Here is a 27,757-nt window from a genome sequence, read left to right on the forward strand (position 1 = left end):
GGCTTTTGATATTACTGCATTTATTGAATTACACACACATTTCATACTCAATAATTTCTGTGCTAAATACTCAGGAAAAGAGAGGTTTTCAGTAAAAAGCAGGCTTCATCTCACTGGATGTACAGAACACACAACAGGCATCACACACATTCCACAGAAGCTTTCTTTGCTGAGCACAACCTTGCTATTAATATTCCATAGGAATTACAAAAAGGAGTCCATTACAAACTACATATTACATACATGTTTGCGTAGTGCACACATACTTCAACATTTTAAATGATAAAATAACACCTGACACTTTCATGAGATAAGACAATAGCATCCATTTTTGACTGTGATAACTACCACATTAACAAAGTAAGTCCAAACATCCCACATGAAAGTGTGCGAAATTACGTATTTAACAGATAATGCTCATTTAGTCACAACGCGTCCCATCCAACACTGTCCTGCAGTGCTGTCCATATCAGGCAGAGCTGGGTCTATTCAGTCCAAATCCCTCAAACTCTTTCACTGTATCAATGAACTGTGTCCAGTTATTTCAGCTCAGAGAAGGCTAAAAGTGAATGAGCAGTTGACTTCAACAACAGTTAGCCATATTCTGAGGTGGGGGGCCCTGTCACCAGTTTACAGTAACCTGACAAGGCCCCTAGGTCAATGTACAAGGAGCCCTTCCTCCTCATGGGGCCTGAGTCTTCAGAGTACAGAGAGGATTCTGCAGACAAGAGAAAAGAGAGCGTGTGTTACAATAAGCCATGCATCTTATTGTTAATCCCAGGAAACCCATTGAGCTCAGCACCTAGATCCTCACCCTGTGTGGTGTCGTGGTGTTGGCTCTGCTGCCGTAGCATGGTGTGGGTGGCCTCCTCTAGAGCTGAGTCAAGGCTCCAGCAGCGTGGCTGATCCTCCCTGGGCGGGTTAATGGCCTCGTCCTTCAGCAGATCGGACGCCGAGCTCCGCAGAGCCGGGTTCTTCTCCAGGGCTCGCTCCAGGAAGGACCGCATAGCCAGGCTGCAGTCGTCTGCTATGTCCTCCAGAGGGGGGGCCTGCTTGTGGATCTGTAGAGACACGCAAGACGGCTGTTAGTAAATTGCAGCATGAGAGGAGAAAAAAAACAAAGCAAAGCAAAGCAAGACAGTCAGTGCTTCCAAATATGCAAAACATCTGGGCTCATAGACATTCTCCAGCAGCTGTGACCCAGTATTTATTTTCAAAATGTCATTGTAACTAACAGCTTGTAAAACAAGTTTGCTTGTGGGAAAAAGGAACCATGAACAGCAGCAAAGCCCAGCCTGTAGAAGTGATTTTAACATGTAACATTACTTCTGCACAAAAGCAGTTTCACAAGGAAGTGAGTAACTGTCTCAACTTAAAAAAGCTGATTATCATTTCAGAAACAGGACTTGAAAGCAAAGAACCCATGTAATGGAACACTTTTAAAAGAAATAAAAGTATTGACTGAACAAAGGGGCCATAGGTTACACACTGCAAACAGCCTCTTAATCTCCTGGCAAGGTCATGGAAATGAGTGTCATTTTTTAAAATGCAGAATGATAAAGATACAAGAACACTGTCTGTATTGAGTCATGTAAGTGTGTTAGCAATTTTTTTGGTGTCTGCAATGTTAATAGATAATTAACACCCAAATTTTAGTTTGACATCAGTGGTCATGGTGTGTAAATGAATGAACTGACCATAAGGTGGTGAGTTCCTATTTTAAGTTTAGTGCTTCTACTCTTAAAAAAGTTTGCAACAATATACCCTTTTTTAAAGGACATCTTTGTTAAATTCTTCTATACTTTCAGCATATTATAGTATGGTAAAACAATTTATATATTCTTTGTGTGCAATGGAAACAGGCCGCAATTCAACGCTAATGCATAAACACCATATGAAGGTGAAATATCCAACTAGTTCACGAAAGGTCACCGTTTTATTCATACATATAGTAGATAGCTACAAAGAAACATTTAGGGACATGTTTGTTTTCTGATGAATGATATTTATCCGCTCTCTGCTTTGTTTTGGTCTCCACCAACTCCTGAGGGAAATATCTGATGTTCTAGGTGATATACACTCCACTATATCTACCAGCTGGATGCCAACCTTGTGTAACTGCATACAATACATGTGGGTTTTTACAGCACTTTGACCAAAAGCAGCAGGTGAAAATGATGGCAAAAACAAATCTGACATTAACTCTCTCAAATTGCAGACTGTAAAAACATAACAAAAAATACTTAGTTGCAGAATCAATTCAACGTAGACTCATCAGTATAACTGAACCCTTTCACTTACAATGAGCCATGTAATCTACTGTTCACCTGCTAACATGCAAAGTAGCACAAAAGACACATGAGGCCAATGGGAAAGCCATTCAATGTGAAGGTACTTGGTCATAAAACACAGTACTAAAAGAAAAGGCTTTTAAAGACATTTAACTAGCATATGTAGATGTTAGCACGTGTAAAATTTACTGCCACTGTCCTGTGCACGAATTTCAAACTGCTGATGGAAACAATAGAAAAGTTTTCATCTTTTTTAGGTTCATGAATGTCTCCTCCTAACTTTTAGTGATTCATGAGTTGTCAAAACATTTTATATCTAGAAATCTTTCCAGTAGTTGGAGGGTTATTCCAGTATGCACCAGAGTGGTGAAATAACAAACCGATCCTCTCATCCTAGAGCCATGCTGCAAACAATTACATGATAAAAACTGCGCAGGACTTACAATGTAGAGGTAGGACGGGTAAGCAGTGCGTGGGTATCTCCTGACCCACGGTGGAAAACCAGTTTGCATGTGAATAATGGTGGTGCCCAGGCTGTAGATGTCTGTCTTGGTGTCATGTCCTCGACACAGAACCAGCTCTGGACTCATATACATCTGAAGAAAAGGGTAACATGACATGAATTAGATACAAAAGAACTGCAGAATATAAGGGCACAAACAGAGGTGAAAATGGTTCCTCTTTTGTTGGTATTCCATTCTTTTAACAGAAAAGACAGTAAACAGGAAGCATCCTCTTGCAGCACCAGGGGCTTTCTGTGTGCAGTCAACTAGCTAACTTTTAGACCCACGCAGCATGTGTCGAGGTACGGACAGTGCAGAAGTGTGCTGGCCTTTGGAGTGCGAAGAGTAAACACACTAGTTCAGTTCATCTTTTTTTCTATCACTGCTGGAAATTCCAGCCTGCTCTTCCATGTTAATATAAGCCTGAGCAGCCCAGCATATTTGCTCGCACTGCATCTCTTATTATTACCGCCGGGTGTCTGCACTGGGACTTTCCACAAGCCTAACCATGAGAGGCCCTGACTGCATATACAACAGGCCAGATAGACAGACAAATAGGTGAAAACATGGAAAAGCAAGAAAGACATATGAAAGAAGGAAGAAGGGCGTGTGAAAAATATCTTGGAGTATTCCTAAAACATCCCAAGTACTGATTAAGACTGAGGACTCTGAGCAAGAGCAAACTATTATTAGCAGCTGTGAGGTCAGTTAGTGCACTGACTGCTCTGCACTAATGTGCGGCAACCACTATATAATCATTTTGGAAAAGACAGACAAGCGCTGACAAGTCTTGAGACAAATTTGTTAAAAACCCTGGGGAAGTCTGACATGAGTCAAGAAGACTGCTGTCTTTTCTAGTAAACACTGGCTCAACATCAGCAGCAGAAGAGTGAGCATTTATTGAAGCAAACAATGATGAATACAGAAGACTTTTATTCATTATAGGCATCTTTTCACTTGCAACCTGTAAGGCTGCATGATGTCTCTGGCTTATTTTCTTACCTCTGTTCCTCTGAGGTCTCTAGGAATGTATATATCTTCTGTCATCTGCACCGTCAGGCCAAAGTCCACCAGCACTGCCTTGTCTGACATCAGGACAATGTTACTGGCTGAGGAAAAATGAAAAAGCAAGACTTATGATTCACAGGTGTTGCAGAGACACCAGCAGCTGTATTTTCAGTTTTAATGCTTTGCTGAACAGATTGACATTTGATGTATAAAGTGTTTTGTTTGAAGTATATTGGTTTGGCTGGTACTGTTTAAATGATTTCAACTGTGAAGTAGCCACTGAAGCCTTTAAAGAAGTCAAGTAAGTCACAGGCTTTTAGCAAATGAATTTTAGAGATAATTTGAGGGCAAACCTTTCCTGAAAAGGCTCATCCTTGTCCCTAAAACCTCACCGAGGTATAATTACATATTTTGATTGCAGGCAGGAAATACGAAGGACCACAGCAACATGTCAGAGGGCCAGGCCACTCCCTGTCATAAGTCTCTTGCCACTGTGGAGCCTACATTTAACCCTGGGAGCAGGAGTAGCAGGCAGGAATTTCCAGACAGCAAACAGCCTTGAGCCATGAGGCTGACAGATGGCTCTGGAAAACGCTTTGATCCTAGCGTGCTGATGTGGTTCAGCAAAAGTGAAACTACCTCACATCAAACCTCAGCTGAGCCACACCTACTGTAACTAGCCAGCAGTCATGTGATCTCAGTCACTAGATTTTTTATAAGTGTGACATGATTACCTTCGAACACTTCCTCGAAGCACACTTGTGAAGCTCACATTGTAATAAAATACAAGGTCAATCTGTTCTGTCAGTGGTCTGTTTGGTTTACACATGCTGAGACTGATTCACTGTTTCCTTGGTAAGAAATTATTTACAAGAACTGCATCCATCTGTGGCTTGACTTTGACGTAAAGAAGGTACAAGCTGACATTAGATCATTTCCTGAAGCATTTGCCCAACCTCTCTAACGTGCAGCACGTCCACAAGTGAAAAACATTTTTCTCTTCCCCTTACGTTTAATGTCATGGTGGATGACACCATTGGAGTGCAGGTACTCCAGGGCCCGCAGAACATGCTTGGTCACCCAGATGATCTCAAACTCTCTCATAGGCCCACAGCTGTCCAGCTTTTCCAGGACTGAGCCGCTCTCACCGGCCTCCATGAACAGGTGGACACTCTGGTCCCACAGCAAAGCGCCATACAGCTCAGCAATGTTCTCATGGTGGAAACGGGCCTGAAACTCCACATCAGCTGCTTTAAAGTTCTCCAGAGGGATCTGGGGAGGGGATAATGAGATGTAAATAAATCATGGAACTCCATGGTTCATCCATCCGTCCATCCATCCATCCATCCATCCATCCATCCATCCATCAGCTATACATTGCTTAATCCTCATCAGGGTCACGTGGGGGTGGAGTCTATCCCAGCTGATTGAGGGTGAAGGCAGGGGACACCTGGACAGATAACAGTCTATCACAGGACTACACATAGAGACAATCAGTCACACTCACATTCACACCTACAGACAATTTAGAATCACCAGTTAACCTCAGCATGTTACTGAACTGTGGGAGGAAGCTGATGAACCCGGAGGAAACCCACAAATGCACAGGGAGAATTTATAAACTCCATGCAGGAAGATCCCAGGAAGGCCGGAATGCGAACCAGGGATTTTCTAGCTGCAAAGCGAAAGTGCTAACCACCAAGTCACTGTGCAGCTCCCCCTCATGGTTCAATCCAAACAAATAGTTAACAATATGTTTGAGAGTTGAGAAGATCAATACCAGAATCCTATCTGCCTGTTAAATGTGAGGCTAGAGTCAGCAAGCTCAATTTGTTGTCTGTCAAATACAGCTGTGCTTGCTCATAATAATGGCAGGGGTTACATGAAAGCAAAAATCTATTTTTTAATGGCAAACTACCATTTCTTAGCATGTCTGGCTTATTTTAAGACACCTAAATTTGACAATCCTGGTAAAATATAACTTAAAATATGTTTTCCCAGCTAATTTTAAGATCTCAATGTTCAAAGTATCATATCTTATTTCAAGAAATCTTACCAAGCCATTTTCCCTTGTTCTATTGACAGATTTTTTTCTCACTTATTTCAAGGTAAAAGTTCCTTGAAATAAGCTTTCTTTCTTGTTTTAAGAGGGGCATTTTTTCCAGTGTAATCACATTTTCCACGCATCTTGATCTGCTTTTGTCTTGCCTGTATGTGGGTGAAACAGTGTCCTCAGCTAGAAGCATTCATTTTGTGTAATGTTACTTTGAATGGAGAAATAAATGCATAAATTAGCAGCTGAGCTAGCATAACTCTTCATTGTTTCCCAAAGACAAAATAGTCTAAAATGTCTCCCACACATCCTAATGATTATAGCTGAAGTATTTTGTATGTTTAATATATACTAAATAAATAAAGAAAAAGCCTTTAAAGGACTCGTGTTCTTGTCCTGCTTTTAACGGCATTAGCCACACAGTCGGAAACTCTGTTTAACTAAGCATGGCATAAATTCCAGACATGCAAGAGAAGCCAGCCAGCTTGTTTAGGGTAATGCACCTAGCAGCTTTTGAAAAGGTCACTAATGGACCAACTCAGCCAATTCAGAAGTTCTGGTTTTACTGCAGGTTAAATTAATTGGATCATTTCTCAGCCAGGTCTGCTCATTATTGTGAGTTTTTCAGGAAGCTAGTGCTTTTTGTATGGATGAAATTGTAGTTGTGTTTATATATAATTGTCAAGCGAGTTTGAAATAAGCCTTTGAAATGTTCTATAAATTTAAAAAAACAAATGGAAATAATGCTTGTTATATTAACTGCTTCAGAGCTAACAAATGAGGTTGCATAGTTGTAAGAGGGTGGTGCTGTAGGACACATGGCTGTAATAAACTGAGCACAAGAAGCTGGAAAACTCTAATTCCAAAAAAACCTTAAAGACGAAGAAGAAAAACAAACATTGGCCGTTTATGAGAGCAAAATGGAAAAAAGTCTCCAGCATTTTTTTTTCAATTGGAAACGTGGTAAATAGTCTTTCACATCCATGTTTCATACAATCAGAAGACAAAAACAATGAAAGAAACAGCAAATCAGTCATGTGAGTGAAACATTTGCTATGTTAGAACATAGTCAAAAGTGGTGTTTCCTTCTTCCATTCTCACTGAGAAACATGTTATATCTTTTTGTTTATGCATGCACAACATAACAGAGGAATGATAATGCATTTTGTGGTTTTGGGGGATGCTTGTAAAATGCTTTTTATGCCTCCTGTGGGTGCTCAGTTTAACACCCAGCAAGCTTCATTTCCAACATATAGATTTAAAAGTGGCATCAATATTCTCATCTAACTTTGCAACTAAATCAGTATGAGAGTTTTTCTACATGTCAAACTATTCATTAAAATAATGTTTGTTACATAATGGACCATTTTTTTCAGCTACTGAGGAAACTGTTATTTCAGGTTGAAAAACATATGATTCAGATACCAAGTAGATATAGTAAACTGGTTCAAGCAAGTCTCTTCTGTGTATTCATAACAGTGTGTATAGTGCACTGTGTCAATACAGTGCGGTGACGATAACACCAGACTACACAGGAAAGTACTCCTTCCTCATTTGTCAATATTTTCCATTTAGGAAAGACTCAGCAATGAGCGTCACTATATAAAGATCTGTGTAAATAAGAACACAGCAGGATGTGTTGTGTAAAGTCTGCCATTTGTTTAAACCAATTACTCAAAGAAGTTGGGTTAAATTTCCATTCTTGCATTAATCTTGGCCTGTTTTTCAACTTTGTTACAAAAGGAAATGGTTCTTTTTTAAAAAGCACTGTTCCTCTTTCACGTCAAGAGAAAACATTTTATTCTGACATTAACATCTTTGTACAAGCAGAGGAGTGATTGCACGGTGAACAAACAGTTACTTGGCAGATAAACTGTTTGGCACCAAGGGCAGAGTTTTGAGAAGTCAAGCAGAGGCTCTATTCCAGTCACTGATCAAGCAAGACTCACCAGTTTGCAGGCCATTCTTTTCCTGGTGGTGGTGTCCTGAGCCAAGTGGACTTTCCCAAATGAGCCTTTAGGCACGAGACCAGGACCAGGATTCTTGTAGGTCAATTTCCAAGGAAACAGGAGCACATCCATGTTGATCTGGTAGCGGCCTTTCTTAACAGCCATGTCCTTCTGCAAACAAAAAGTTGTATGTAAGACATTTTATATGCACACAAATATTCTGTTTTGTCTAGAGACACAGTGAAAAGATAAAAAGAAACAAAATAGATTTTCACCTTATTCAGGAGGACTCCCATCTCCTGAGGCAGGTGCTGCAGGGCTGCTGCCTGCATGTTGGACAGGAGATTGACAAAGGACAGCAGATCTTTGACCGTCCCATACTGAACGCTACCAACCCCATCAGTGTACTCATTCTCCTCACCCCTCAATCCCCCCAGCTCCACCGCCTCCTCATCCATCTCCTCCTGCGAGAGACCTTCTTCAAACAACAAGCCTGCTTCTTCCTCCTCCTCCTCTTCTTCAAGCCGATAGAGAGTCTCGGCAGCGTTGATAATATCCTCTAAGTTCATGTGAGCCAACAGCAGTTCTATTCCACTATCATATTTGTAATCCATCTTGATGCTCGGTGTATCCTTCTTGACCTAAATTTAAACATCAGGAGATCAGTTAGTGGACAATTTTTCTGTTGGGGTGTATGTAACAGTCAGTTCATGACTTTTGAAAAGTGCATTTGGAGCTCAGGATGCACAGTGCCAGTGAAGCAGTGATACAGCTGACTGAACACACAGCTGGGAGGAGCTTCACAGGACTGTTTTCCAAGCAAAGGATGGGAGTTTCACAGTAAAGCAGGGAAGCCCCGCTAAGTGCTCCGACGTTTTTTTACACCTCTAAATCACAAACTGCTGATCAACTATTGTTTTTTTAAGTTCTCTAATATTCATTAGAGTGCTGTGAAAAGAATCCAGCTGATATATGTACATACATACATACATACATACATACATATATATATATATATATATATATATATATATATATATATATACTATGAATGAATGTAACTGTGTGCTGCGTACATTGCTGAATGACAATAAAGTAATTTTTGGAGACAGAGATTTCCCTGCCCACCATATGAGACAAGCGAAAAACAATAATTAACTGCCTTAGGGTATCATTAAAATAATGGCATTCTAGAAAAAACACAGTTAAACTTACAATTCGGGCTGACGCACAGATACCAGAACCTAAAGCTTATTCCAAAAGCAAGGTGATATACAGCAGCGAAAGAAAATCTACTTGCCGTAATGTGGGTGTCAGTCTTGGCGCTGCTGTCGTCTCTCCATGGTGTGTGTTCAGAGTCGTATGCAGAGCGACTGTCTCATCGGAGGACACGTCGATATGCGTACTGGAGGAAGTAAACAGGAACTGTCGGTCTCACGTAGGTGGAGGACATATCTATGGGTGGAGGAGGCTTTAATGTCAGGTGATGAGTTTGCTCTTTGAAGGTTTCGTTTTCCCTTTCTTCTGTTTTCTCAGATGGAAAATAAAAAAATCTGATTCCACAGAATTTGAAGGTGTTTTCCTGCGGGGGAACAATATAATAGATCATTAATAAAACGCACAGTAAAAAAGAAGCAACATATTAAAGACGTTTAAGGTAATTTATCACTGGAAAGGGAAAATGACAGAATTCAAATGAATGTTAAAGCTGTAACTTTATGGCAGCTACCAAGGACACGGACACGGACACAAAATAGGCAATTACGTAACTATCGCTCATAATTTTGTTACGACCATGAAGCGTCCTGTCCTCTCTTGTCCCTCTCGCGTGCCGTAGGCAGAGCCAAGCGCATGCGCCTTTTTGCTTCAATCTTAACAGCAATGGCGTCCTCCTTTGCAGTGTGCAGGTTACATATGAGAGGAAGGGTTGGCCTGTTGAAGTCCTTACAGAAACCTGACACATTTCTTCAACGAAGTATTGGGACAGACATCGTTGCTGCTCAAGCTGAGGCTCCTCCGAGAGACGGAAGCGGTTGGTAAAGTCGTTAAATAAGTTAGCCTTCAGACACCGCTGTCTAGTGTGTGAGTCAGAGACTGTCATTCCAAACTCCTTATAGAAAACCTAATACTTTCGGGAGCTTATCTATAGCCAAAAATGCGTAATATATTGAACGGAATTTGAAGAGCGTAAGAAATTATTAGGGTTGACGTAAAGTTCGGCGTTTTGGTTTGTACTAAGGTATTCTACTGCAATTAAATCTTCCCCCAAGTAGTCCATGGGCCAGACCAGATATTGGTACCATCTCATGAGATTAAACCTAAGTGTTACTGAAATGTACATTCTCAAGTGCTGTTAAACAGATCAATTAATTTTTAACACAGCTTTTTTAAACATCCTGGTTTTATTTTGGATGCTTACATTATTTCACTTTGCAAACAGAAGCAAAACTATTGAACAAAAACCGAAAACTACCAGTGTTAAAATTATTAGCACCCTTAAGCACTGACCTTTTTATTGAGCTAGTTAAGGTTAATTAAGCTCGATTGATTAAGATCAGTTAACTGTGGTAATATCATTTGCTTTTCTAGGATTATTTTGAATGAACTTGAATGACTGCCTTTATTTTATATGATACTGGTACATATAAGAAATGGCTCCTATCTGTATTTTATGCTTTGTCTCATTATGACCCTGAACCGTTCTCAAAAAATTACCACTGAATTTGGGAAAAGCGTAATTCCTGAGAAGGAACTGATTAAAAATCCAATTAGAATTAAAACTGCAAAAGCATTTGAAAATTCATCTTAATAATGGAAATAGTCTTTGCAATAGTGTTTTAGTCATATGATCAATTCTGGTAGTAGTCTGTTATAATTGGATTAAATTTTGAAGTTTTTGGTGCAAAATCACAATTTGGGCTGTTTTTGCCACCATTTAAATATACTTTTTGTTTGTTTAACTGAACATCATAATCTGCTGTATCACGCTGACCAAAAACCACAAGATATGGTTAGTCTTGATTTTTAACTTCAATAGAATTTAACTTTGAATCTGTTGTTATTGTTCTATTCTATTGTTCCTTCCTGTTCCATGTACAGAAAATCAGGCTACCATAGCAATGATGTCTTTCTCAGTCTCAAGTTTGTTATAGTATTGTTCTGTGCTGTAAACTTATTATACAGATGATGATGTGTAGCAGGTGGTGTTTCTTATTTTTTTGTAATGAGGAAAAATCCTATCGAATTCCATCCCGTCGCATTGATTGGACTTTTCGCTCAAACACCTTGCCTTTCATCGTGGGGCATGTCCATTAAACAAGTGATAACATATATTAAGCTGTGAGTGTGCACCAGCTATCATGTCAAAATGCAAACTAGAGACTTATAACCATTTAAAAATACCAAAAAGAATTGGTCACCTCGAGTGGTACCGATTCTGGAATTTGGGGTCCTGGCCCATGGACTAAAAGGGATTCCCCTGTTCCAATCTTTTTTTTTCTTTTTTTTTCTTTGCTAATGATGAAGAGCGGAATATCTCTCCAGGAATGAGTGCAACATTAGCATCTTCCATACAGGTGGACATACAAAATAAGAAAGAAAAAGATTTTTGTCTCAGTAATAAAAGCTGTATTTTTGTTGCATTGAACTCCTACTGTGGGAACTGATTTATTTTTTAAATATAGGAAATCTAAAATGTTTTTAAACACCTGTGGTGAAAACAATTTTTCTTGTGGTTGTTAGATACTTGAAGATGAAAATGGGTGTCAAACATGCGGCCCGCGGGCCAAAACCGGCCCTCCAGAGGGTCCAATCCGGCCCTCAAAGTGTAAAATTTCCAGAGAAAACTTTAACTCCAGATTGTGAATTTGTAAAACTATAAATTTAAAATAATTTAGACCGTGACAAGTTTTGAGCATGAAGTAAAATACTAGCTTGTTCATTGTTCTTTTGTTGTTTTGTCTCATTTTTGTCATATTTTGTCTCGTTTTTGTAGTTTTTTTTTTTGTGTGACTTTTGTCGTTTGTCACATATTTTTGTTGTTCTGTTTCTGGTTTCTGATATTTTGTGTTTCATTTTTGTCTCACTTGTGTTTCCTTTTTGTCTCGCTTGTGTTTTTTGTCATATTTTTGTCATTTTGTGTTTTGCTTTATTCGATGTTTGTATCGTTTTTGACATTTTGTGTTTTTTCATCTCAGTTGTGGTGTTTGTCTATTTTCTGTTCTTTTGTTTTTCGCTTTTGTCATTTTTGGTCTTGTTTGTGTCATTTGTGTATTTTTTTCTTGTTTTTTGCATTTGCCCGTTCTTTTGGCGCTTTGTACCTTTTTTGTCAAATTTCTGGTGTCTTTTTCTGTTTCCTGTTGTTTGTCTCGCTTTTTTTGTCAGTTTGTGTTTCAGTTTATGTTGTTTTGCATCTGATTTTTGTAATATTTTGTCTTGTTTTTGTTGTTTTTTTGTTGTTTTTTTGTCCGACTTCTGTCATTTTTATCATAAAGTAAAGCACTATCATTCAGTTCCAGATATGTGTAACTAAATGTTGTGTTCCTTTGCAGACACTCTGTGATCTAGAAGTTGAAATGTGTAAATGAAAAACTGAGGCTGAATGTTGTTGAAACTGAATTTATTTTTCTTAAGAAATTTCAGTTTGTTCATGATGTTTTGTAAAAAGATATTTCCTTAAATGTGAACATTTTCAGAATGGCCTTTTATGCACTAAAGCAAAGGAAACATTTGGAGTAATTATTCTGTGATTTTACTGGTCCGGTCCACTTGAGATCAAATTGGGCTGAATGTGGAACCTGAACTAAAATGAGTTTGACACCCCTGATACAATCTAATAGTAAATACAACATCAAGACTAGAAACCTTTCGAGCTTTGCAAGTGAGTAAGAACTAGACACAAGTGCTGTGTAACAACTAACTAATAATCGTGCAGCTGAAACTGCGACTGACAACTGACGATCACAAACGCAGATGAATAGCTACCCTACTGTTCAACTGTTCAGCAATGTAATTACTATAATGTGATAAAATGTAGAATCCTTCTACTTTTAAATGACATTACAAAGGGTTATACTCATTTGTGTTGTATGCTGTATATATTTGCTTAGCAGTGCCTCATGCTATAAAATTGACAGCTTGTATATGAAGACCCCTTTCTGGCCTTATTGAAAATTGCGTCTGCTAAAGGCTACAGCAGGTAATGCTACTAGTTAGAAAAATTTAAAGTTCTTCATGTAACTTTTCATTGTCTTCCTTCTCTATTGTCAGATGAAAAGGATGGATACAAGTTTTTACACGCTCTGCAGGTGGAGAGACAAGAGCAGGCAGAAAGATCTGTTCTTATCAACTGCCATTCCAGAACCAATGAGAAGAAGTTCCTCAAGTATTTATCAAAGCACGGAGACATTAAGAAATACTTCTTTTATGAAAGCTATGTAAGTGAAAGACCAAGTTTCTCTGATTAAAAAAAGCATTGTTCTCCAGCACTTTTTAACATGTGACAAACTTCACTGCAAAGTTAAGCTTCAGTTTGATGGTGAAATTGTGCGTTGTTCTCCAGGGCCTGTACGCTGTTGTGGAGTTTGCCAAGCGGGAAGATGTTGCCTCTTTACTTGAAAGAGCTGTCATCCCCAATGTCAACCATGAGTCCATGGTGCCTTTTAAATCAAGACTGCTATCCCTCAGAAACCTCAGTTTGGTGGACTTATCAAACCAGCAGTCAGGCCTGCAGTGCCACCCTCAAACCACTATTCCTATCAATGAGTTCATAAAGAGGCTGTCCAAAGAGGAGAGTGTAAGCAGTTTGGGCATGAAATCACAAAATTATTGCCTCTGTTCTGACTAATTTAGTGACTCACTTTACATTTGTGAATCTGTTTAAATTGAAAAGATTGAATCTGAATGTCACTAACATGACCTGTCTCCTCATTTTCCCTCAGATAGACCAGCAGATGACGTCCCTGACAGAAGCCTATCAGCTTACAGAGGAGAACAGCCGACTGCGTTTCCTCGTCTGCTCCCTGTTGAAGGACATCGCTGCTGCTTATTTCCCAGAATGCACCATCAAACCATTTGGCTCATCAGTGAATGGCTTTGGAAAGCTTGGCTGTGACCTGGACATGTTTCTGGATCTGGACGGCATCAGTGGGCGGAATGTAAAGATGGTAATAATGAGGGTTAATAGTTCAGTAAGTGCCTTAAGATCACTGTAGGTTTATCCACTGACAGAAAATCCAGCAGGTAGTGATTACATTCATACTGCCAAACATTTTCACTTGTGTGTTTTTCACATAATGTGTAAAATAATGCTGATTTGGACAAAGCAAAACCTGCAGGTGCTGAGGCCACAGTCAGTGGCCAGGGTTAGTGCTGCTCAGCAGTGAGATTTTTCTACTTTCCTATATTTTATTTCAATCCAAACAAATAATCTTTTGATATAGGTTGTAAGTTGGATGAGTTTAATATTTTATTTTTCACTATTTCTTTTTTTTTTCAGCTTTATAGACTAAATGAGTCGTTCTTTAGTCTTTTTTTGCGTATCCATTTGTATCCAGGATTAAGGCCAGTATTATATGCTTTCTGCCTTCATGAATACACAGAGGTCAGCGTATTGTAAATTTTGTCTTCTCCCCAAGTCTGTGAGAAGTCACGTAACTCCATCAACAGATGACTGCCTGTAGCCCAAATTTTGTGTCGTGGGCTCTCGTGCACATGCTCAGCAGTAGATTCCAAGCGGACTTGAAAGCAGTAGATAACTTGATGATGGTCATTTGTGGATGCACACACAGACAGCTGTGTACCCCATGGATGTGTACTTGTCATTAATTGCTTTCTAGTCTGCTTGGAGGACTGAGTTTTATTCATGTGCAGTAGTTTGGCAGTTCCATGAATGTACACCACTGCTTGGTATGTGCAATATTGCACTTGTAGCACAGTCACTGGACACAAATTGTAGGCTGCATTTGGATGTCCATGGATAAATCAGCATGGACTGTACGAATTTCACATCACGCGGCTCTGAGGGAACCCTTGCATACGTGCAAACACAGAAAGTTTAGCACTGGCCTATGTGTCTGTGGTGTGCACACCTCCAGGGTGTAATCAAGGCTTTAGTCTAAAAACCAATTTGCTAGACAATTAGTGGGGAAAATAATTTGCAGATGAACTGAATGCAAACATAATTGTTAGTCATGAATCATGTGATGCTTTGTAACCACAGCTCATGTAGTGAATGCAGGTTCTGATCTTTCTAATACGTATGAAGGCGCTTCATTCCAAAAGGTCTTCCTACATAATGGAAGCTAGTAGTTTAGTAGTTTACGCTATAGTAAGCAGTCAGTTGGGTATGTACAGCTGTGATCTTAACATCAAACACAGACCAAAAATTGCGGAATCCAACGACTAATAAGTAGTGTAAATGTAGTGCACTAGGTAACAGTTATGTGATTCAGGATTATTAAACATCTCTAAACTCTGTGTGTGCAGCCAAAATCAGGCCTGTCCCTGGAGTACCAGATGAAGCGAGCCAACTCGGAGCGGGCAGTCACCCAAAGCATCCTGTCCGTCATCGGGGAGTGTGTGGACCAGTTTGGACCTGGGTGCGTGGGAGTACAGAAGATTCTGAATGCGCGATGCCCTCTGGTCCGTTTTGCCCACCAGCCCTCTGGTTTTCAATGTGACCTGACAGCCAACAACAGGTAATCACACTTGCATATATTTTCGTTCACGTATTAAAACTGTGTGAACTGTAGCTCTAATGTTGCAGTATTGTTTGTATCAAATAGGTCAGTTTCATGCAGTCATGGGGTCATCTTATGAAATGTCAATTTTGACTCGGTCATAGTCCTCTTGCTTCACAGAAACTGCTGCTTTTATGCTGTCCTGAATACTGTTTTGGCCACACTGACATTGCAAAAGCCCCAAACAGAAACCAGTCTCTAGCAGGAAATGCTGTGGTTCAGTTGCACGCTTGCCTCGGTGAAACTCAACAGGAGGGCCAAAGTGGGGGCCTGTTTGCGTTTCACTTCTTCCCTTCTAACTCTAAAGACATTGTGATCTCTGCTGATGTGTGACACACACATAGACACACCTGCTAACGAACTGAAAACCACGCTGCAGTTTCTAAGGAAATGGACTTGAACCACCCACTGTGGGTGGATGTGAGGGGGACTTTTCTCATATCGTTCTGAGATCTTCGTAGCGCAGCACTTTCCTGCCTGAGTTGTGTGTGTACGTTCAAGAAAAGGAAAGTAACAGCAGCTGAGCTTGAGTCTTTCACAGAAAAAGGCTGAAGGCTGCTCTCCAGTGGTGGCTTTAGTTTCCCTGACCCACACACATTCAGCATTACACAGGCAGCATTTCATTCTCTGATCATTTTAGTTTTGGACGTATGACGATATTTTGCCCAGTGAACTCCTGTACACACAGAATACCATTTAAAAGTTTGGGGTTACCCAGACAATTTTATGTTTTCAATGAAAACTCACACTTTTATTCATGTGTTAAAATAAATGCACAAGGGTTTTCTAACCATCAGTTTGCCTTTCAACACCATTAGCTAACACAATGTAGCATTAGAACACAGGAGTGATGGTTGCTGGAAATGTTCCTCTGTACCCCTATGGAGATATTCCATTAAAAATCAGCCGTTTGCAGCTAGAATAGTCATTTACCACATTAACAATGTCTAGACTGGATTCATGATTCTTTTAATGTTGTCTTCCTTGAAAAAATGATTTTCTTTCAAAAATAAGGACATTTCTGAGTGACCCCAAACTTCTGAACGGTAGTGGAAGTATTTAAGAAGTGTTTTAATTTTAAAATAAGCAGAAAATAAAATCATTAAATGCTGCTGGTATTTATGCTGGAAGTCTCCACTGTCAGAGACTGAGGTGAAGACATCTACATTGATACTTGCAGCACAGTAGCAGGCAGCAGCCCTAACACCGTGTGTTCTCCACAGGGTGGCGATGAAGAGCACAGAGTTGCTGTACCTGTATGGAGAGCTGGACCCACGGGTGCGCAGCCTGGTGTTCACGGTGCGCTGTTGGGCCCGAGCTCATGGCGTCACTAGCAGTATCCCAGGGGCCTGGATCAGCAACTTCTCCCTCACCGTCATGGTGCTGTTCTTCCTCCAGAAGAGGAGCATTCCCATAATCCCCACCCTGGATCATCTCCGGGACTTGGCAGGTACCTGCCACCACTCACAGTCACATCTGAGTTCTCCTAGTTTTGAATGTGTTGAACATTTTCAGATCTTAGTAGCTTTTTTACTGGCAGACAGTGCTGAGGTGTGGCTTACCTATATGCCACACAATGCCCTTTCCTGCCAATATATCATTATCATATTGCCTTACAATACTAGAAAACAAAGGCAAATATGGAAGGGGGTTCAATGTACAGAGGAAGACACTTGCACACAGAACAATCACAGTGCAAGTGAAAAAATGTTCCAATGCAGTCAGAAGCTCCTTGCAGACTTGCACTTTCCATTTATCTCATGGCATCTTAACATGTCTCATTTCTGAATGAACACCCTGTTAGCGTTTATGTTAATTTGCAACATAAATCTTACTTGGTCAGACCGAGAAGGCTTTTACGTATCACTTTCCACACAGCATCTGTGAAGTGCTTGCTGTCAGATAGACATGTACAGGTGATGTACTTCATGAATGTGAAGATCTGGGGAAACTTTTTTTCTTCATTTCTGCAGCAGCATTGGTCCACAAACATCACAAGAGAGCAAAAGACAAAGTGTGCAGCCAACAACAGAAAACACCTGTCTCATTCACTGTCCTGCAGTTTCACTATCTATTACAAACTAAAATGTTCAGAAAAACTTAACTGCACTGGAGACAGACTACAACAGGTCAGATTAAGACTCTCCACTCATGAAAGTAATTTGTCTTCAGTTAAAATGTTAACAGGAGCTGAAATTTAATATTTTTGCTTCCAGCTGTTTGTAGGAGTGTTTGATCCTCAGTCTTGAGATTTTTTGTTTTTTTTACTGTTCATAAAGTAGCAGTTGGAAGATCATTTTAGCTAACAGAATGTTCAGTGTTTAGCAAATCATAAATAAATTAGGCTCTGAGTAATTTGGAAAGCTTAATAAGCTGGTATTAGTTTCGACTTTGTCTTGATGCCTTATTTTGTACTATGCAGCTCTGGATCTACTGCCTAATCTCACATGTATCACAAATATTGTCTGTCACTGTCGTGGATCTGCAGAATGAAGCTGTGAGGAACGTTAATGTAAAAGTGAACTATACTTGGATGACATCCTGACAGACTGATGGATTAGTGATGCTACATATCCGTGATTGAAAAGTGCAAGAATAAAAGTCACACAGTGGGGATAAGTTTAATAAAGTAGTTCTATTTTTGAGTGAAATGATTGTCTGATAATCGGTGTCTTATGATGACAGGGCAGAAAATGTCCACCTACTGTTGGTTTTGTTCGACCAAACAAAACTCAAACCCCCCAAACATTGTGTTTGTCATCTAATAGGAGAAAGAAAAGCAAGAAATTGTCCCAATAAGGGGCTTGACTCAGAGTGTTTGGCGTTTTTGATTGACTAAGCGATAAATCAGATTAGGTAAGACTACAAAGTCAGGTAAGTCAAGGCTACGAGTCACTGAATCTATAAGAGGTGAAAAATACCCATCACACTTTGATAAAGTCTGAATGTGTACGACAGAGCAAGTTGAATCTAGTCAGACTGTCTTTGTGTTAGCTAGCTTATAACAAAACTAAAAAGAAAAGAATAAGTGAAAGGGACATGTTGTTACAGCTAATTTAAATCCCAAACTCCAAACAGAACCTCCTCCAGAGTAGGTTAAAAGAGAGGCACTCTCGCTTCATATCTTGCTAACTCATTAGTCCCGCTTGTTGTTTCACTCCTCCAATGTTTTGTTTTGTCTGTCATTATTTAAAAAACTTACACAAATAAAGTGTAAGACAGAGAAAAGATGAAAGCAGAGAACACTGAACATTTTTTGCTGATGATTTGATTATTCAAATAGTTGCTAATAATGATCTAATTACCTAACTTTAACTTTAGAGTAGTTATTTCAACTCCAAAGTGATCCAGGATTTCAAGAGAGGATGTTTTCAGTGTTACTGCTAACCAAATTTGCAGCCTCTTGTTGTAATGAATGTGGGACCAGTGGGCTGCAACACAACCACCGGCACACAGGTCTGTCTGTAAGTCCACCTCAACTCCTCAACCTCTCCCTCTTTCACCTTGACTGCCTGATAATTGCCTTCCAAATGCAATCTACCGCCACCTCTCCCTCCTCGGTCCCGTTTAGCGCAGACTCTATCACACAGAGTGCTTACAGGACAATAAAAGGCCCATCACTCTGGGAAGGTCGATGACCCCACCTCCACCAGACACACACGTAGGAGCATACAGGCAGCTATTTACACAGTGGTTTAACACACACGTGGTGAAGGAGACTGCTAACAAGGGCATTGTGGAGACATAAACCAAGCAAGGACGCAATCCCTGTTGTCTTTGTTCTTTTTGTTGACCACCATCATACACACACACAAACTGGTGAACTTGCTCTTTCTTCTTCCCTCTGTCTTTGTTTCCTCGCCATGAATTCCCCGACACCATCCATCTGTGTCTTGTTTATGACCATCATAGGCCTGTAAAGGCAGTCATTTTACCTTGTATCCTCGCTCTCATCCCCACAAGGTCCTGCAGACAAGAGCGTGATTGAAGGAAACGACTGCACGTTTGTCAGCGATTTCAGCAAAATCCAGCTCAAGAGCAACACAGAGACACTAGGTGAGCATGAGAGCGTAGAATCAGAGCTGCAGAGTCACAGTTCAGTTTTTACACAGAGCTGTACTTGTGTTTACAGGAAAATTTATCTTTTCATATTTTGTTTCAGAGCAACTACTGTGCGAGTTCTTTGAGTTCTATGCCACTTTTCCCTTCAGCAGGATGTCCCTAAATATCAGAAAGGTATGTATGGTTATCCGTAATGTCCCTGGAATGCTTTAGGATATGTCTTAATAAACACTTTTTGTCACTTTTGTATTCAGATAGACAGTCTTGCAATCTCAAAACATTCCATTTCTTCAACCCATTCAAACATGAATGTTGCCAGATTATTGTAAAGACTACAGCAGGTAGAGTACCACAGAAGAAATTTATTGCTCAATTATCACTTTTCTACACAGAGAAAAATCAGTTGAATAATTCAGGAAACAATGAAGAGATAAGTTGAGGTTATTGAAAAGACTACAGATGTAAAAGATTTGTCATTCATAGTGCAGAAAAAAAAACTATAAAAGCACTCAGAGTGCAGACCTCCGCCAAGGATAGAGAGGAAAACAAGAAACCCATGCAGTAAAGGATCATCAGCTGGAATTGAACCTGCGTTTCTGACACAGTTCTGTTTACAAATCACCTTCTTAACCAGTTAAGCTATCTGGACACTTTGTTCCAATTTGTTGGACGACATACTAACCTATGATGTTTTTGTCATATTTTGGACCACATACTAAAACATACCAAAAAAATCAAAGTGATCCAGAATCCAGGATCCTTTCCGGATTGCCACCAAAATTAAATCAGCTCTTCCTCTTACCATAGTCTACATTCCCTCAAAATTTCATGTGAATCTGCCCAGGCGTTTTTGGGTTATCTAGCTAACAGACAGACAGACACACAGACACACAAACACCGGGTGTCACATAACCTCCTTGGCGGAGGTAACAGGGATGTGATTTTTCCGCGAATTCGCGGAATTCCGCTTTTTTTCAGGGATGGGAATTTACCGCGGATCTGCGGATTTCCTCCGATTTCATTTCAAGTTTGAACACTTTATTGTCGCTGATACTCCCGCGCGATGGTAACGACGATTGACGATTGTAAACGGCCCAGCGATTGGAAGTTGCTGCGCCGCCGCCGCTGCACACATTCCCCACCCCCGTCCCCCGTCCTCCGTCAACAACTTTCCGCTAGAATCAGAACTTGCTGATCCCATCCCTGAGGTAAATATGTAAAAAGTAGAGCCGTCAAAATTATCATGGATTAATCCTTCATCATGATTAATCTGATTTAAAAAATTTAGCGCAGTTAATGCATCTGCAGTGCAGAATGACTCAAAATCCCTGAAACATCTGTGAAAACGCATTTCAGGCAGTTTGTCAAAGTAGACTTACTGTCGCGTAAATGGGCAGTAGTGACAGAACCAAGCAACTCCAAATGGAAGATGGTAAACAGTAGGACCCGACTGATTTATCGTCCTGCCGATTAACTCGGTCGATTATAACTTTTTTCAAAGTAATCATCAGGTTTAAATGCTGATATATTCTTAATTTCTCATAAAATACACTATACCGTGACACAGGCTGTAACAGCAACTCACTGTGTTATGGAGGAGCATTAGTGTCGGACTGTTTTGCGACCATTTTATATTTAAAATGCAACTCTGTGAAAAATGACATGTTTTACATCTGAGAAAGGCGTCTCTGGTATTTATTTTTCTTTATGAGTCCTGACTTCAATAATGGAGTAGAGAAAATGTGATTTAACGTTAAAGGTCATCAGAGGGCTGCAAAAATAACATTTTACAGGAACCTCACTCATTGTGTTGCTTATATGCAGCATATGTATGTAGAACCTACCTCTAATCTGCAGCAACAAGAAGTGCAAGACAAAATGTATTTCATAACTCATTTATCAATTCTCTTTTTTTACGGTTCTATAATTTCCCAGAAGTCTTTGTTGCATGTTTTTGTACTTGAAAATTCCTCTGTTATGGAGTTAAACAAATACTAAAGGACAAAGTATTGTAAAACAGCGAACTGTTCGGCCTGTAATTCATATCTTTGTTGTTGTAGCATTAAGGGACCAAAAAAGAAATTATTTTATCCATCTATCTATCTAGAGATAGAGATAGAGATAGGAGGAGGGAGAGATAGATATTTATCAGTTACCGAATTTTTTTTGCCAAATATTGGAATCGGCCTAAAAAAATCCACATCGTTCGGGCCCTTCTCGATGAGAAATTTGAATACAAAAAAGAACAGTTGACCAATATTCAGTAATATGCAGACTCTGAAGGGAGGAGTTTTCTTTTCACCAAAGCACTTCCAGCTTAAAGTACCACTTTAACACGAAGCATGTGTTAGTCGGGGATTCTAACTTGAACTTTTAAAGGTGTTTAATAAACAGCTTAAGTGCATATATATTCCCTTCTTTCTTGAGTCTGTTTCTGCATGCAAAATGAAATGTAATTAATATAGATTAAAAATAATGATATATAATCGTGAATAATCTAAATTAATCCACAGCAACCCTGTGATTAATCTGAATATACATTTTAATCCTTTGTCGGCATTAGTAAAGAAAACCCAATGCTCATCAGTAATCCATTTCCTTGCTTTTTGTTTTTATTAATGCCATCAGGTCGAATAATTAAATGTCTAGTTAGGCAGCATTTCATGGTACATGACAATAAGTTGTTAAAACTTCTAAAACAGTTCTATCTAAAGTACCACTTTTCATGGAACCAGCACTTTTTTTTTTTTTTTATTTCCCCTCACCAGGGAAGATATTAGGAAGTTGGAACAATTTCTGATTTACACTGACAGCCTGGCAAGTGCTAGAAGGTACATTTTAGAACATGGTCTTTATGGATGACACCGATGAAGGCCACTAAAATAGAATGTGTTGAAGATGCTCCTGAAACCACAGCTGCATCATAAAACAGACTGTGGAATTTCTCTCTGTTTGTGTGAACTGAGGAGAAAGTCTGACACTGGTCATTATTTAAAGCTTTAATAACAGTTTCTGATACCATTGTTCCTCTGTCAAGTCATATCAAAATATAGCTGTAAGAAAGAAACCGATGATGGATTATTCAATACTAATACAGTTATTTGTGTATATGTTGGTCAATATGTAGCAAGAAATGTCAGCACAGAAATGAGACTTCTGAGTTAGTGGAGTCCTGATGTAGCTGTCTACAGAAGCATTTGGATTTGTAGTTGTGTCAGATGTGACCAGTGGATCACCTACACTACTCTGTACAAATGTTGTAGTTAGAATTTTTGTCATCCTCACATTGTGTCGGTACCATGGTGTGATATAGTGTAACCAGCCCTATGAACACTGTCATAACACACCCTCCTTCATACAGGTTTCAGACTTTAACGCTGTCGCTTCTCACTTCACTTTGAATCGGGTGATGTCATTTGTTGCCGCACAGCTGCCAGCCAATCAAACCAATTAGTTTATCGTAACTTTTTAAAAAAAAAACTACATTATATGGTAGCCTGGCGAGATTCTCTGTCTAAGGACTCAGGCGATCCTGCCACTTGGATGGCCTGAAACTGAGCTTGAAAATCAAACCGGTGTCTTATTGAGGAACTAGAACAAAAATTCAAACCCTTTTCAGACAGAGCTTTAGTATTTGAGGAAAGCCAGTACAGTCTTCTTTCAACTTCTCCTCCCAGCTGAGCTCCAGCAGGGAAGTCTGTTGGTAATAAAGGCAGTGTTTGCTGCATGGCGTCTTCCCACACACACAGATGACAGCTGTCCCTGTCTTATGTGATTGATACCAGCCCCACAGGGGCTTGGCGCCCTTGAGCTGAGATCCCAATTAGGAGCTTTGTCAGACTAAGTACAAACAAACGCATATTTGTTCTGTTTAGACCCATATTTATCTTGTTCTCTGTTTGTACCAGAGCTTTCTCATAGATGCTGAAAGAGCATCCATGGTGCAAGTTAGTCAAAGTTTACATCAGGGGGAGTATTAAGGGCACATTTTTCCTTTCTGCCCCTACAGGATAGTTAATTAACCTTATGTTCAACTTTGAATAATTTGCTACTTACCACCTAGTAGTCTTCACAGTACGAATTATATTCATAAAGTAGGTCTTCGTGCTTCGATAGAACAATATATGAGATGCAGGGACTATGTGAGTACTTGGAGTTTAATGAATCGATACCTCTGAGAAAGAGAGACCCTCCAGTCTGATATATAAAACTAATATCAAGTTTGACACAGAGGAATCCTGCTGGTAGACAGTGCCATCCCTTTATCCCTGCATCCACTTCACTTTGAGGCTTTAGACAGGATAAAGCATGCAAAGTAGCATGGAAGGCTCTTGACTTCTCTCTGACCCACATTTTGATGGTTCATTTGATGGCCATGGCCGTTGTACACCAGTGCAAACCATACACGGTTGTGCTCATAAGTTTACATGCCCACCCTGGCAGAATTTAGGATTTCTTAGCCATTTTTCAGAGAATATGAATGATAACGCAAAAACTTTTCTTTGGCTCATGGTTAGTTGTTGGGTGAAGCCATTTATTGTCAAGTAACTGTGTTTGCTCTTTTTAAATCATATTGACAACAGAAACTACCCAAATGACCCTGATCAAAAGTATATTGAACCCTTTATCGTCAATGACAGCTTGAAATCTTTCGTGATAGTGGTGGATGAGGCTATTTATTTTCTAAGATGGTAAAGCTGCCCATTCTTCTTGGCAAAAAGCCTCCAGTTCCTGTAAATTCCTGCATAAACTGCATGTTTGAGATCTCATCAGAGTGACTTAATGATATCGAGGTCAGGAGACTGAGATGGCCACTCCAGAACCTTTGCTTTATTCTGCTGTTTGACCAAGTTTCCTGTGCCTTTGTAGCTCGCATATGCCTAAAACATCAGTGATCCATCTCCATGTTTCACAGTAGGAACAGTATACCTTCATCATAGGCCTTGTTTACTCCTCTCCAAATGTAATGTTTATGGTTGTGGCCAAAAAGTTCAGTTTTTGATCTCATCACTCCAAATGACTGTTCAAGAAGTTTTAGACTTGTCTCTGTGCTGTTTGATGTATTGTAAATGGGATGCTTTGTGGCATTTGCGTAGTAATGGCTTTCTTGACGCGACTCGACCATGCAGTCCATTTTTCTTCAAGTGCCTCCTTATTGTGCATCTTCAAACAGCCACACCACTTTTTTCAGAGTGTGTTGTATGTCAGCTGAAGTTTTTTGTGGGTTTTTCTTTGCATCCTAAACAATTTTCCTGGCAATTGTGGCTGAAATGTTTGTTGGTCTACCTGACCGTGGTTTGGTTTCAACAGCCTCCCTCATTTTCCACTTCTTAATTAGAGTTTGAACACTTCTGATTGACATTCTTAATTCCTTGGATATCTTTTTATATCCCTTTCCTGTTTCATACAGTTCAGTTACCCTTTTCAGCAGATCCTTTGACAAGTCTTTTGCTTTCCCCATGACTCAGAATCCAGAAACATCAGTGTAGCACTGGATGAAGGATGCAAGTCCAGAAACTCACTGAGCTTTTAAACACTGATTACAAGCAAACAGATCACAGGTGAGGATGGTTACCTTTAGTAGCCATTCAAAGCCGTTTGTGTCAACTTGTGTGCAGGTTACAAGGCCAAAATCACACATCATGTTTATGTAAACTTTTGATCAGGGTCATTTGGGCAGTTTCAGTTGTCATTTTGATTTAAAGAGTAAACACAGGTGTTTGACAATAAATGGCTTCACCCAACCACTAACCATGACTGAAAGAAAGGTTTTTCTCTTATCATTCATATTCTCTGCAAAATGGCAAAAAAATTAAAAAAAATCACAAATGCTGCCAGGGTATGTAAACTCACGAGCTAACATGCTCAATATCTTTTTCACATGAGCCTAACTCAGTCTCTCATATTTTTGGCCCCTTTAACAAGTTTCTCTCCTTCACGAGTTAAATCAAAATGTCTTCCAGAGCCATGTCTTTTCTCTCCTATCACCTGCTAGCCTGCAGAGAGGTGTTTCATTCAGCTATGTATGCACCAGATACAGCAGGAAAGCTAAAACCGTGACCAACAGGACAGATGGACCATAACATATAGTACACACAGGCCTGCATTTAACTCTGTTGCTGCTGCTAACAAATGTGTTTTCAACTGCCAGCATTGTCCCCTTCCTTCTCTCCAGGGCAAAGAGCAGAACAAGCCAGAGGTGGCCCCGCTGCACATCCAGAACCCGTTCGAAACCTCTCTGAACGTCAGCAAGAACGTCAACGCCACTCAGTTAGACCGCTTTGTGGCTTTGTGTCAAGAGAGCTCCTGGCTGCTTCAGCAGGGGGAAACCAACATACCCAGAGGTGGAGCCAGCATGACCGCTGCTTGGGGACTCGCTACCCTTCTCCTACCCTCACAGGTTGCAGGGATCAAAAGTCGCAAGAAGAGGAAACTGGAGCCAGCCAGTGAGAGGATCAAGGGTTTGCTAGAATCCTTAAAGAATAAAAATCAACCAAAGACAAGCTAAGGCCTCTAAGACATCTCAGAAACAGTCTACATTCTCTTATCACTAATTTAAACTGTAAATTGGTGGCAGCCTCTTGGTGGAACTGTCCAGTGCCTCACCTAAAAGGTGAGAGCAGAGCAGAAGCAGCAGATGCAGAGACTGGCTTGTAGTTCTCAACATGGACACTGGAGGGTATTAATGGGACCTGTTTGTGCATGTTTGGGACCTAAAATAAGGGAGTGATTACTGTGTACTTTGCTGTAGACTGTAACCCACTTTGTTGTAATTAAAGGAGTACTGTGGAAATAAGTCCTGCCAGATGTTTTTTTAGGAGTTAGGACTTTATTTTCTTAGGTTAATTTGATTCTAAATCTGTGTTATTAGATGTTATCAGCACAGTAGACACATCATTATGGACATATTTTTGTCAAATTAATGATACAGCAGGGGTGGAATAATCAAGATTTTTACTGAAAAATGTATACACTTATTATGACCAGAGATCTACAATAGGCAGCTAAAGGGTCGCAGAATACAAATTAACAATATTAGCATAGTGTACAAAGAAATTCTACATTTTCTTATTCTCCATGTGTTCTTATATTAAAATCAGAATTTGAAAAAAACTTTCCTAAACAAGATTTTTGTTCATGATCATGAGATAAAGGGGTCTCTGTCAGTGGTGTAGTTAGTTGGTGTGTAAATTCATATTAGAAGAATGAGTGGCCTTTTGGCTAAACTCTCATCAGCATTTAAAAGCATAATTATGAAGAGCATAGTCAGTTTAACTTTTGTGCTTATTGCTTCAAAATCATACACATCAAAATAGAATTGAGTGTTAATGGTAATAGAATTGATTGAGCTCATTTTAATGGTTTACAGCTTGTAACTGCCTTCACTTGCTAATGAACTGCTGCTAATGTGTAAGACGGTAACAGTAGATGATTTGAACTGTTCATTGGGTTTGACTACAAAGTTAGAATTAGAGCTAATCACCAAGGTATTGTAGCTGTAGCTAATCCATTTAACTGGCAAGCTAATGCTAAAAGGCTTCAATACAACATAGCCACTAACACACACTGATGCTGTAAAACATGTACCATTTTTAAGTGCATGCCTTTTGTCTTCATCCAGGACCACAATGAAGTAAGCCTTTATTGTGTTATCTTACCTTTTTGATCATTACATGGCTTTTCTCACAATGTAAAATAAGCTTAAAACTAGCAATTATTTTAATGTACGCTAGCCAAACAGTCAGCTTGTGTTAATGAATATTTTAGTGAAGACCAAAAATCTGAAAATTAAAATGATATAAAACAAGATATTGCTGGTAGAAAGAATTTTTTTTGTTTTACCAACCAAATGGAAATGAAAGAATATTATGTATATTGCTTTATGTATATTTTATAGACGCCTAACACGATTTTGAAAAATGGAAGTTTCTTTTAATAATCGTATTTCATCTAATTATCTGTGAGCAGCAGTATGGTTTCATCCCAAGAAAGAGTACAACAGATGCAGTATTTGCTTTGAGGATGTTGATAGAGAAGTACAGAGAAGGTCAGAAGGAGCTGCATTGTGTCTTTGTGGATCTGGAGAAAGCTTATGACAGGGTGCCCAGAGAGGAACTGTGGTTTTGTATGAGGAAGTCTGGAGTGGCGGAGA

The 27,757-nt window shown here is 39.7% G+C and overlaps 2 protein-coding genes across 3 annotated transcripts; one reads left to right on the forward strand and one right to left on the reverse strand.

The window, feature by feature from the left end:
* map3k8 (mitogen-activated protein kinase kinase kinase 8) lies at positions 1 to 9,235 on the reverse strand. The gene is made up of 8 exons (XM_022192206.2): positions 9,105 to 9,235; positions 8,080 to 8,445; positions 7,805 to 7,975; positions 4,813 to 5,074; positions 3,797 to 3,903; positions 2,735 to 2,887; positions 815 to 1,061; positions 1 to 718 (listed from the first exon to the last, which is right to left on the reverse strand). The coding sequence occupies exons 2-8, from the start codon at positions 8,416 to 8,418 to the stop codon at positions 594 to 596; spliced, it is 1,404 nt and encodes a 467-aa protein (XP_022047898.2). The 5' UTR covers positions 8,419 to 8,445; positions 9,105 to 9,235; the 3' UTR covers positions 1 to 593.
* On the forward strand, positions 9,146 to 27,414 carry mtpap (mitochondrial poly(A) polymerase). 2 transcript variants are annotated; one of them, XM_022192205.2, is made up of 9 exons: positions 9,146 to 9,287; positions 13,073 to 13,239; positions 13,365 to 13,598; positions 13,744 to 13,968; positions 15,290 to 15,501; positions 16,767 to 16,993; positions 19,507 to 19,599; positions 19,706 to 19,779; positions 25,781 to 27,414. In XM_022192205.2, the coding sequence occupies exons 1-9, from the start codon at positions 9,146 to 9,148 to the stop codon at positions 26,111 to 26,113; spliced, it is 1,707 nt and encodes a 568-aa protein (XP_022047897.1). In that variant the 3' UTR covers positions 26,114 to 27,414. The 2 variants fall into 2 exon arrangements, with proteins under 2 accessions (XP_022047897.1, XP_022047896.2); XM_022192204.2 differs by lacking the exon at positions 9,146 to 9,287 and adding an exon at positions 9,641 to 9,836.
* Positions 27,415 to 27,757: the final 343 nt, after the last annotated feature.

This window comes from Acanthochromis polyacanthus, chromosome 20 (genome assembly GCF_021347895.1).
Source record: "Acanthochromis polyacanthus isolate Apoly-LR-REF ecotype Palm Island chromosome 20, KAUST_Apoly_ChrSc, whole genome shotgun sequence".
NCBI lineage: Eukaryota > Metazoa > Chordata > Actinopteri > Pomacentridae > Acanthochromis > Acanthochromis polyacanthus.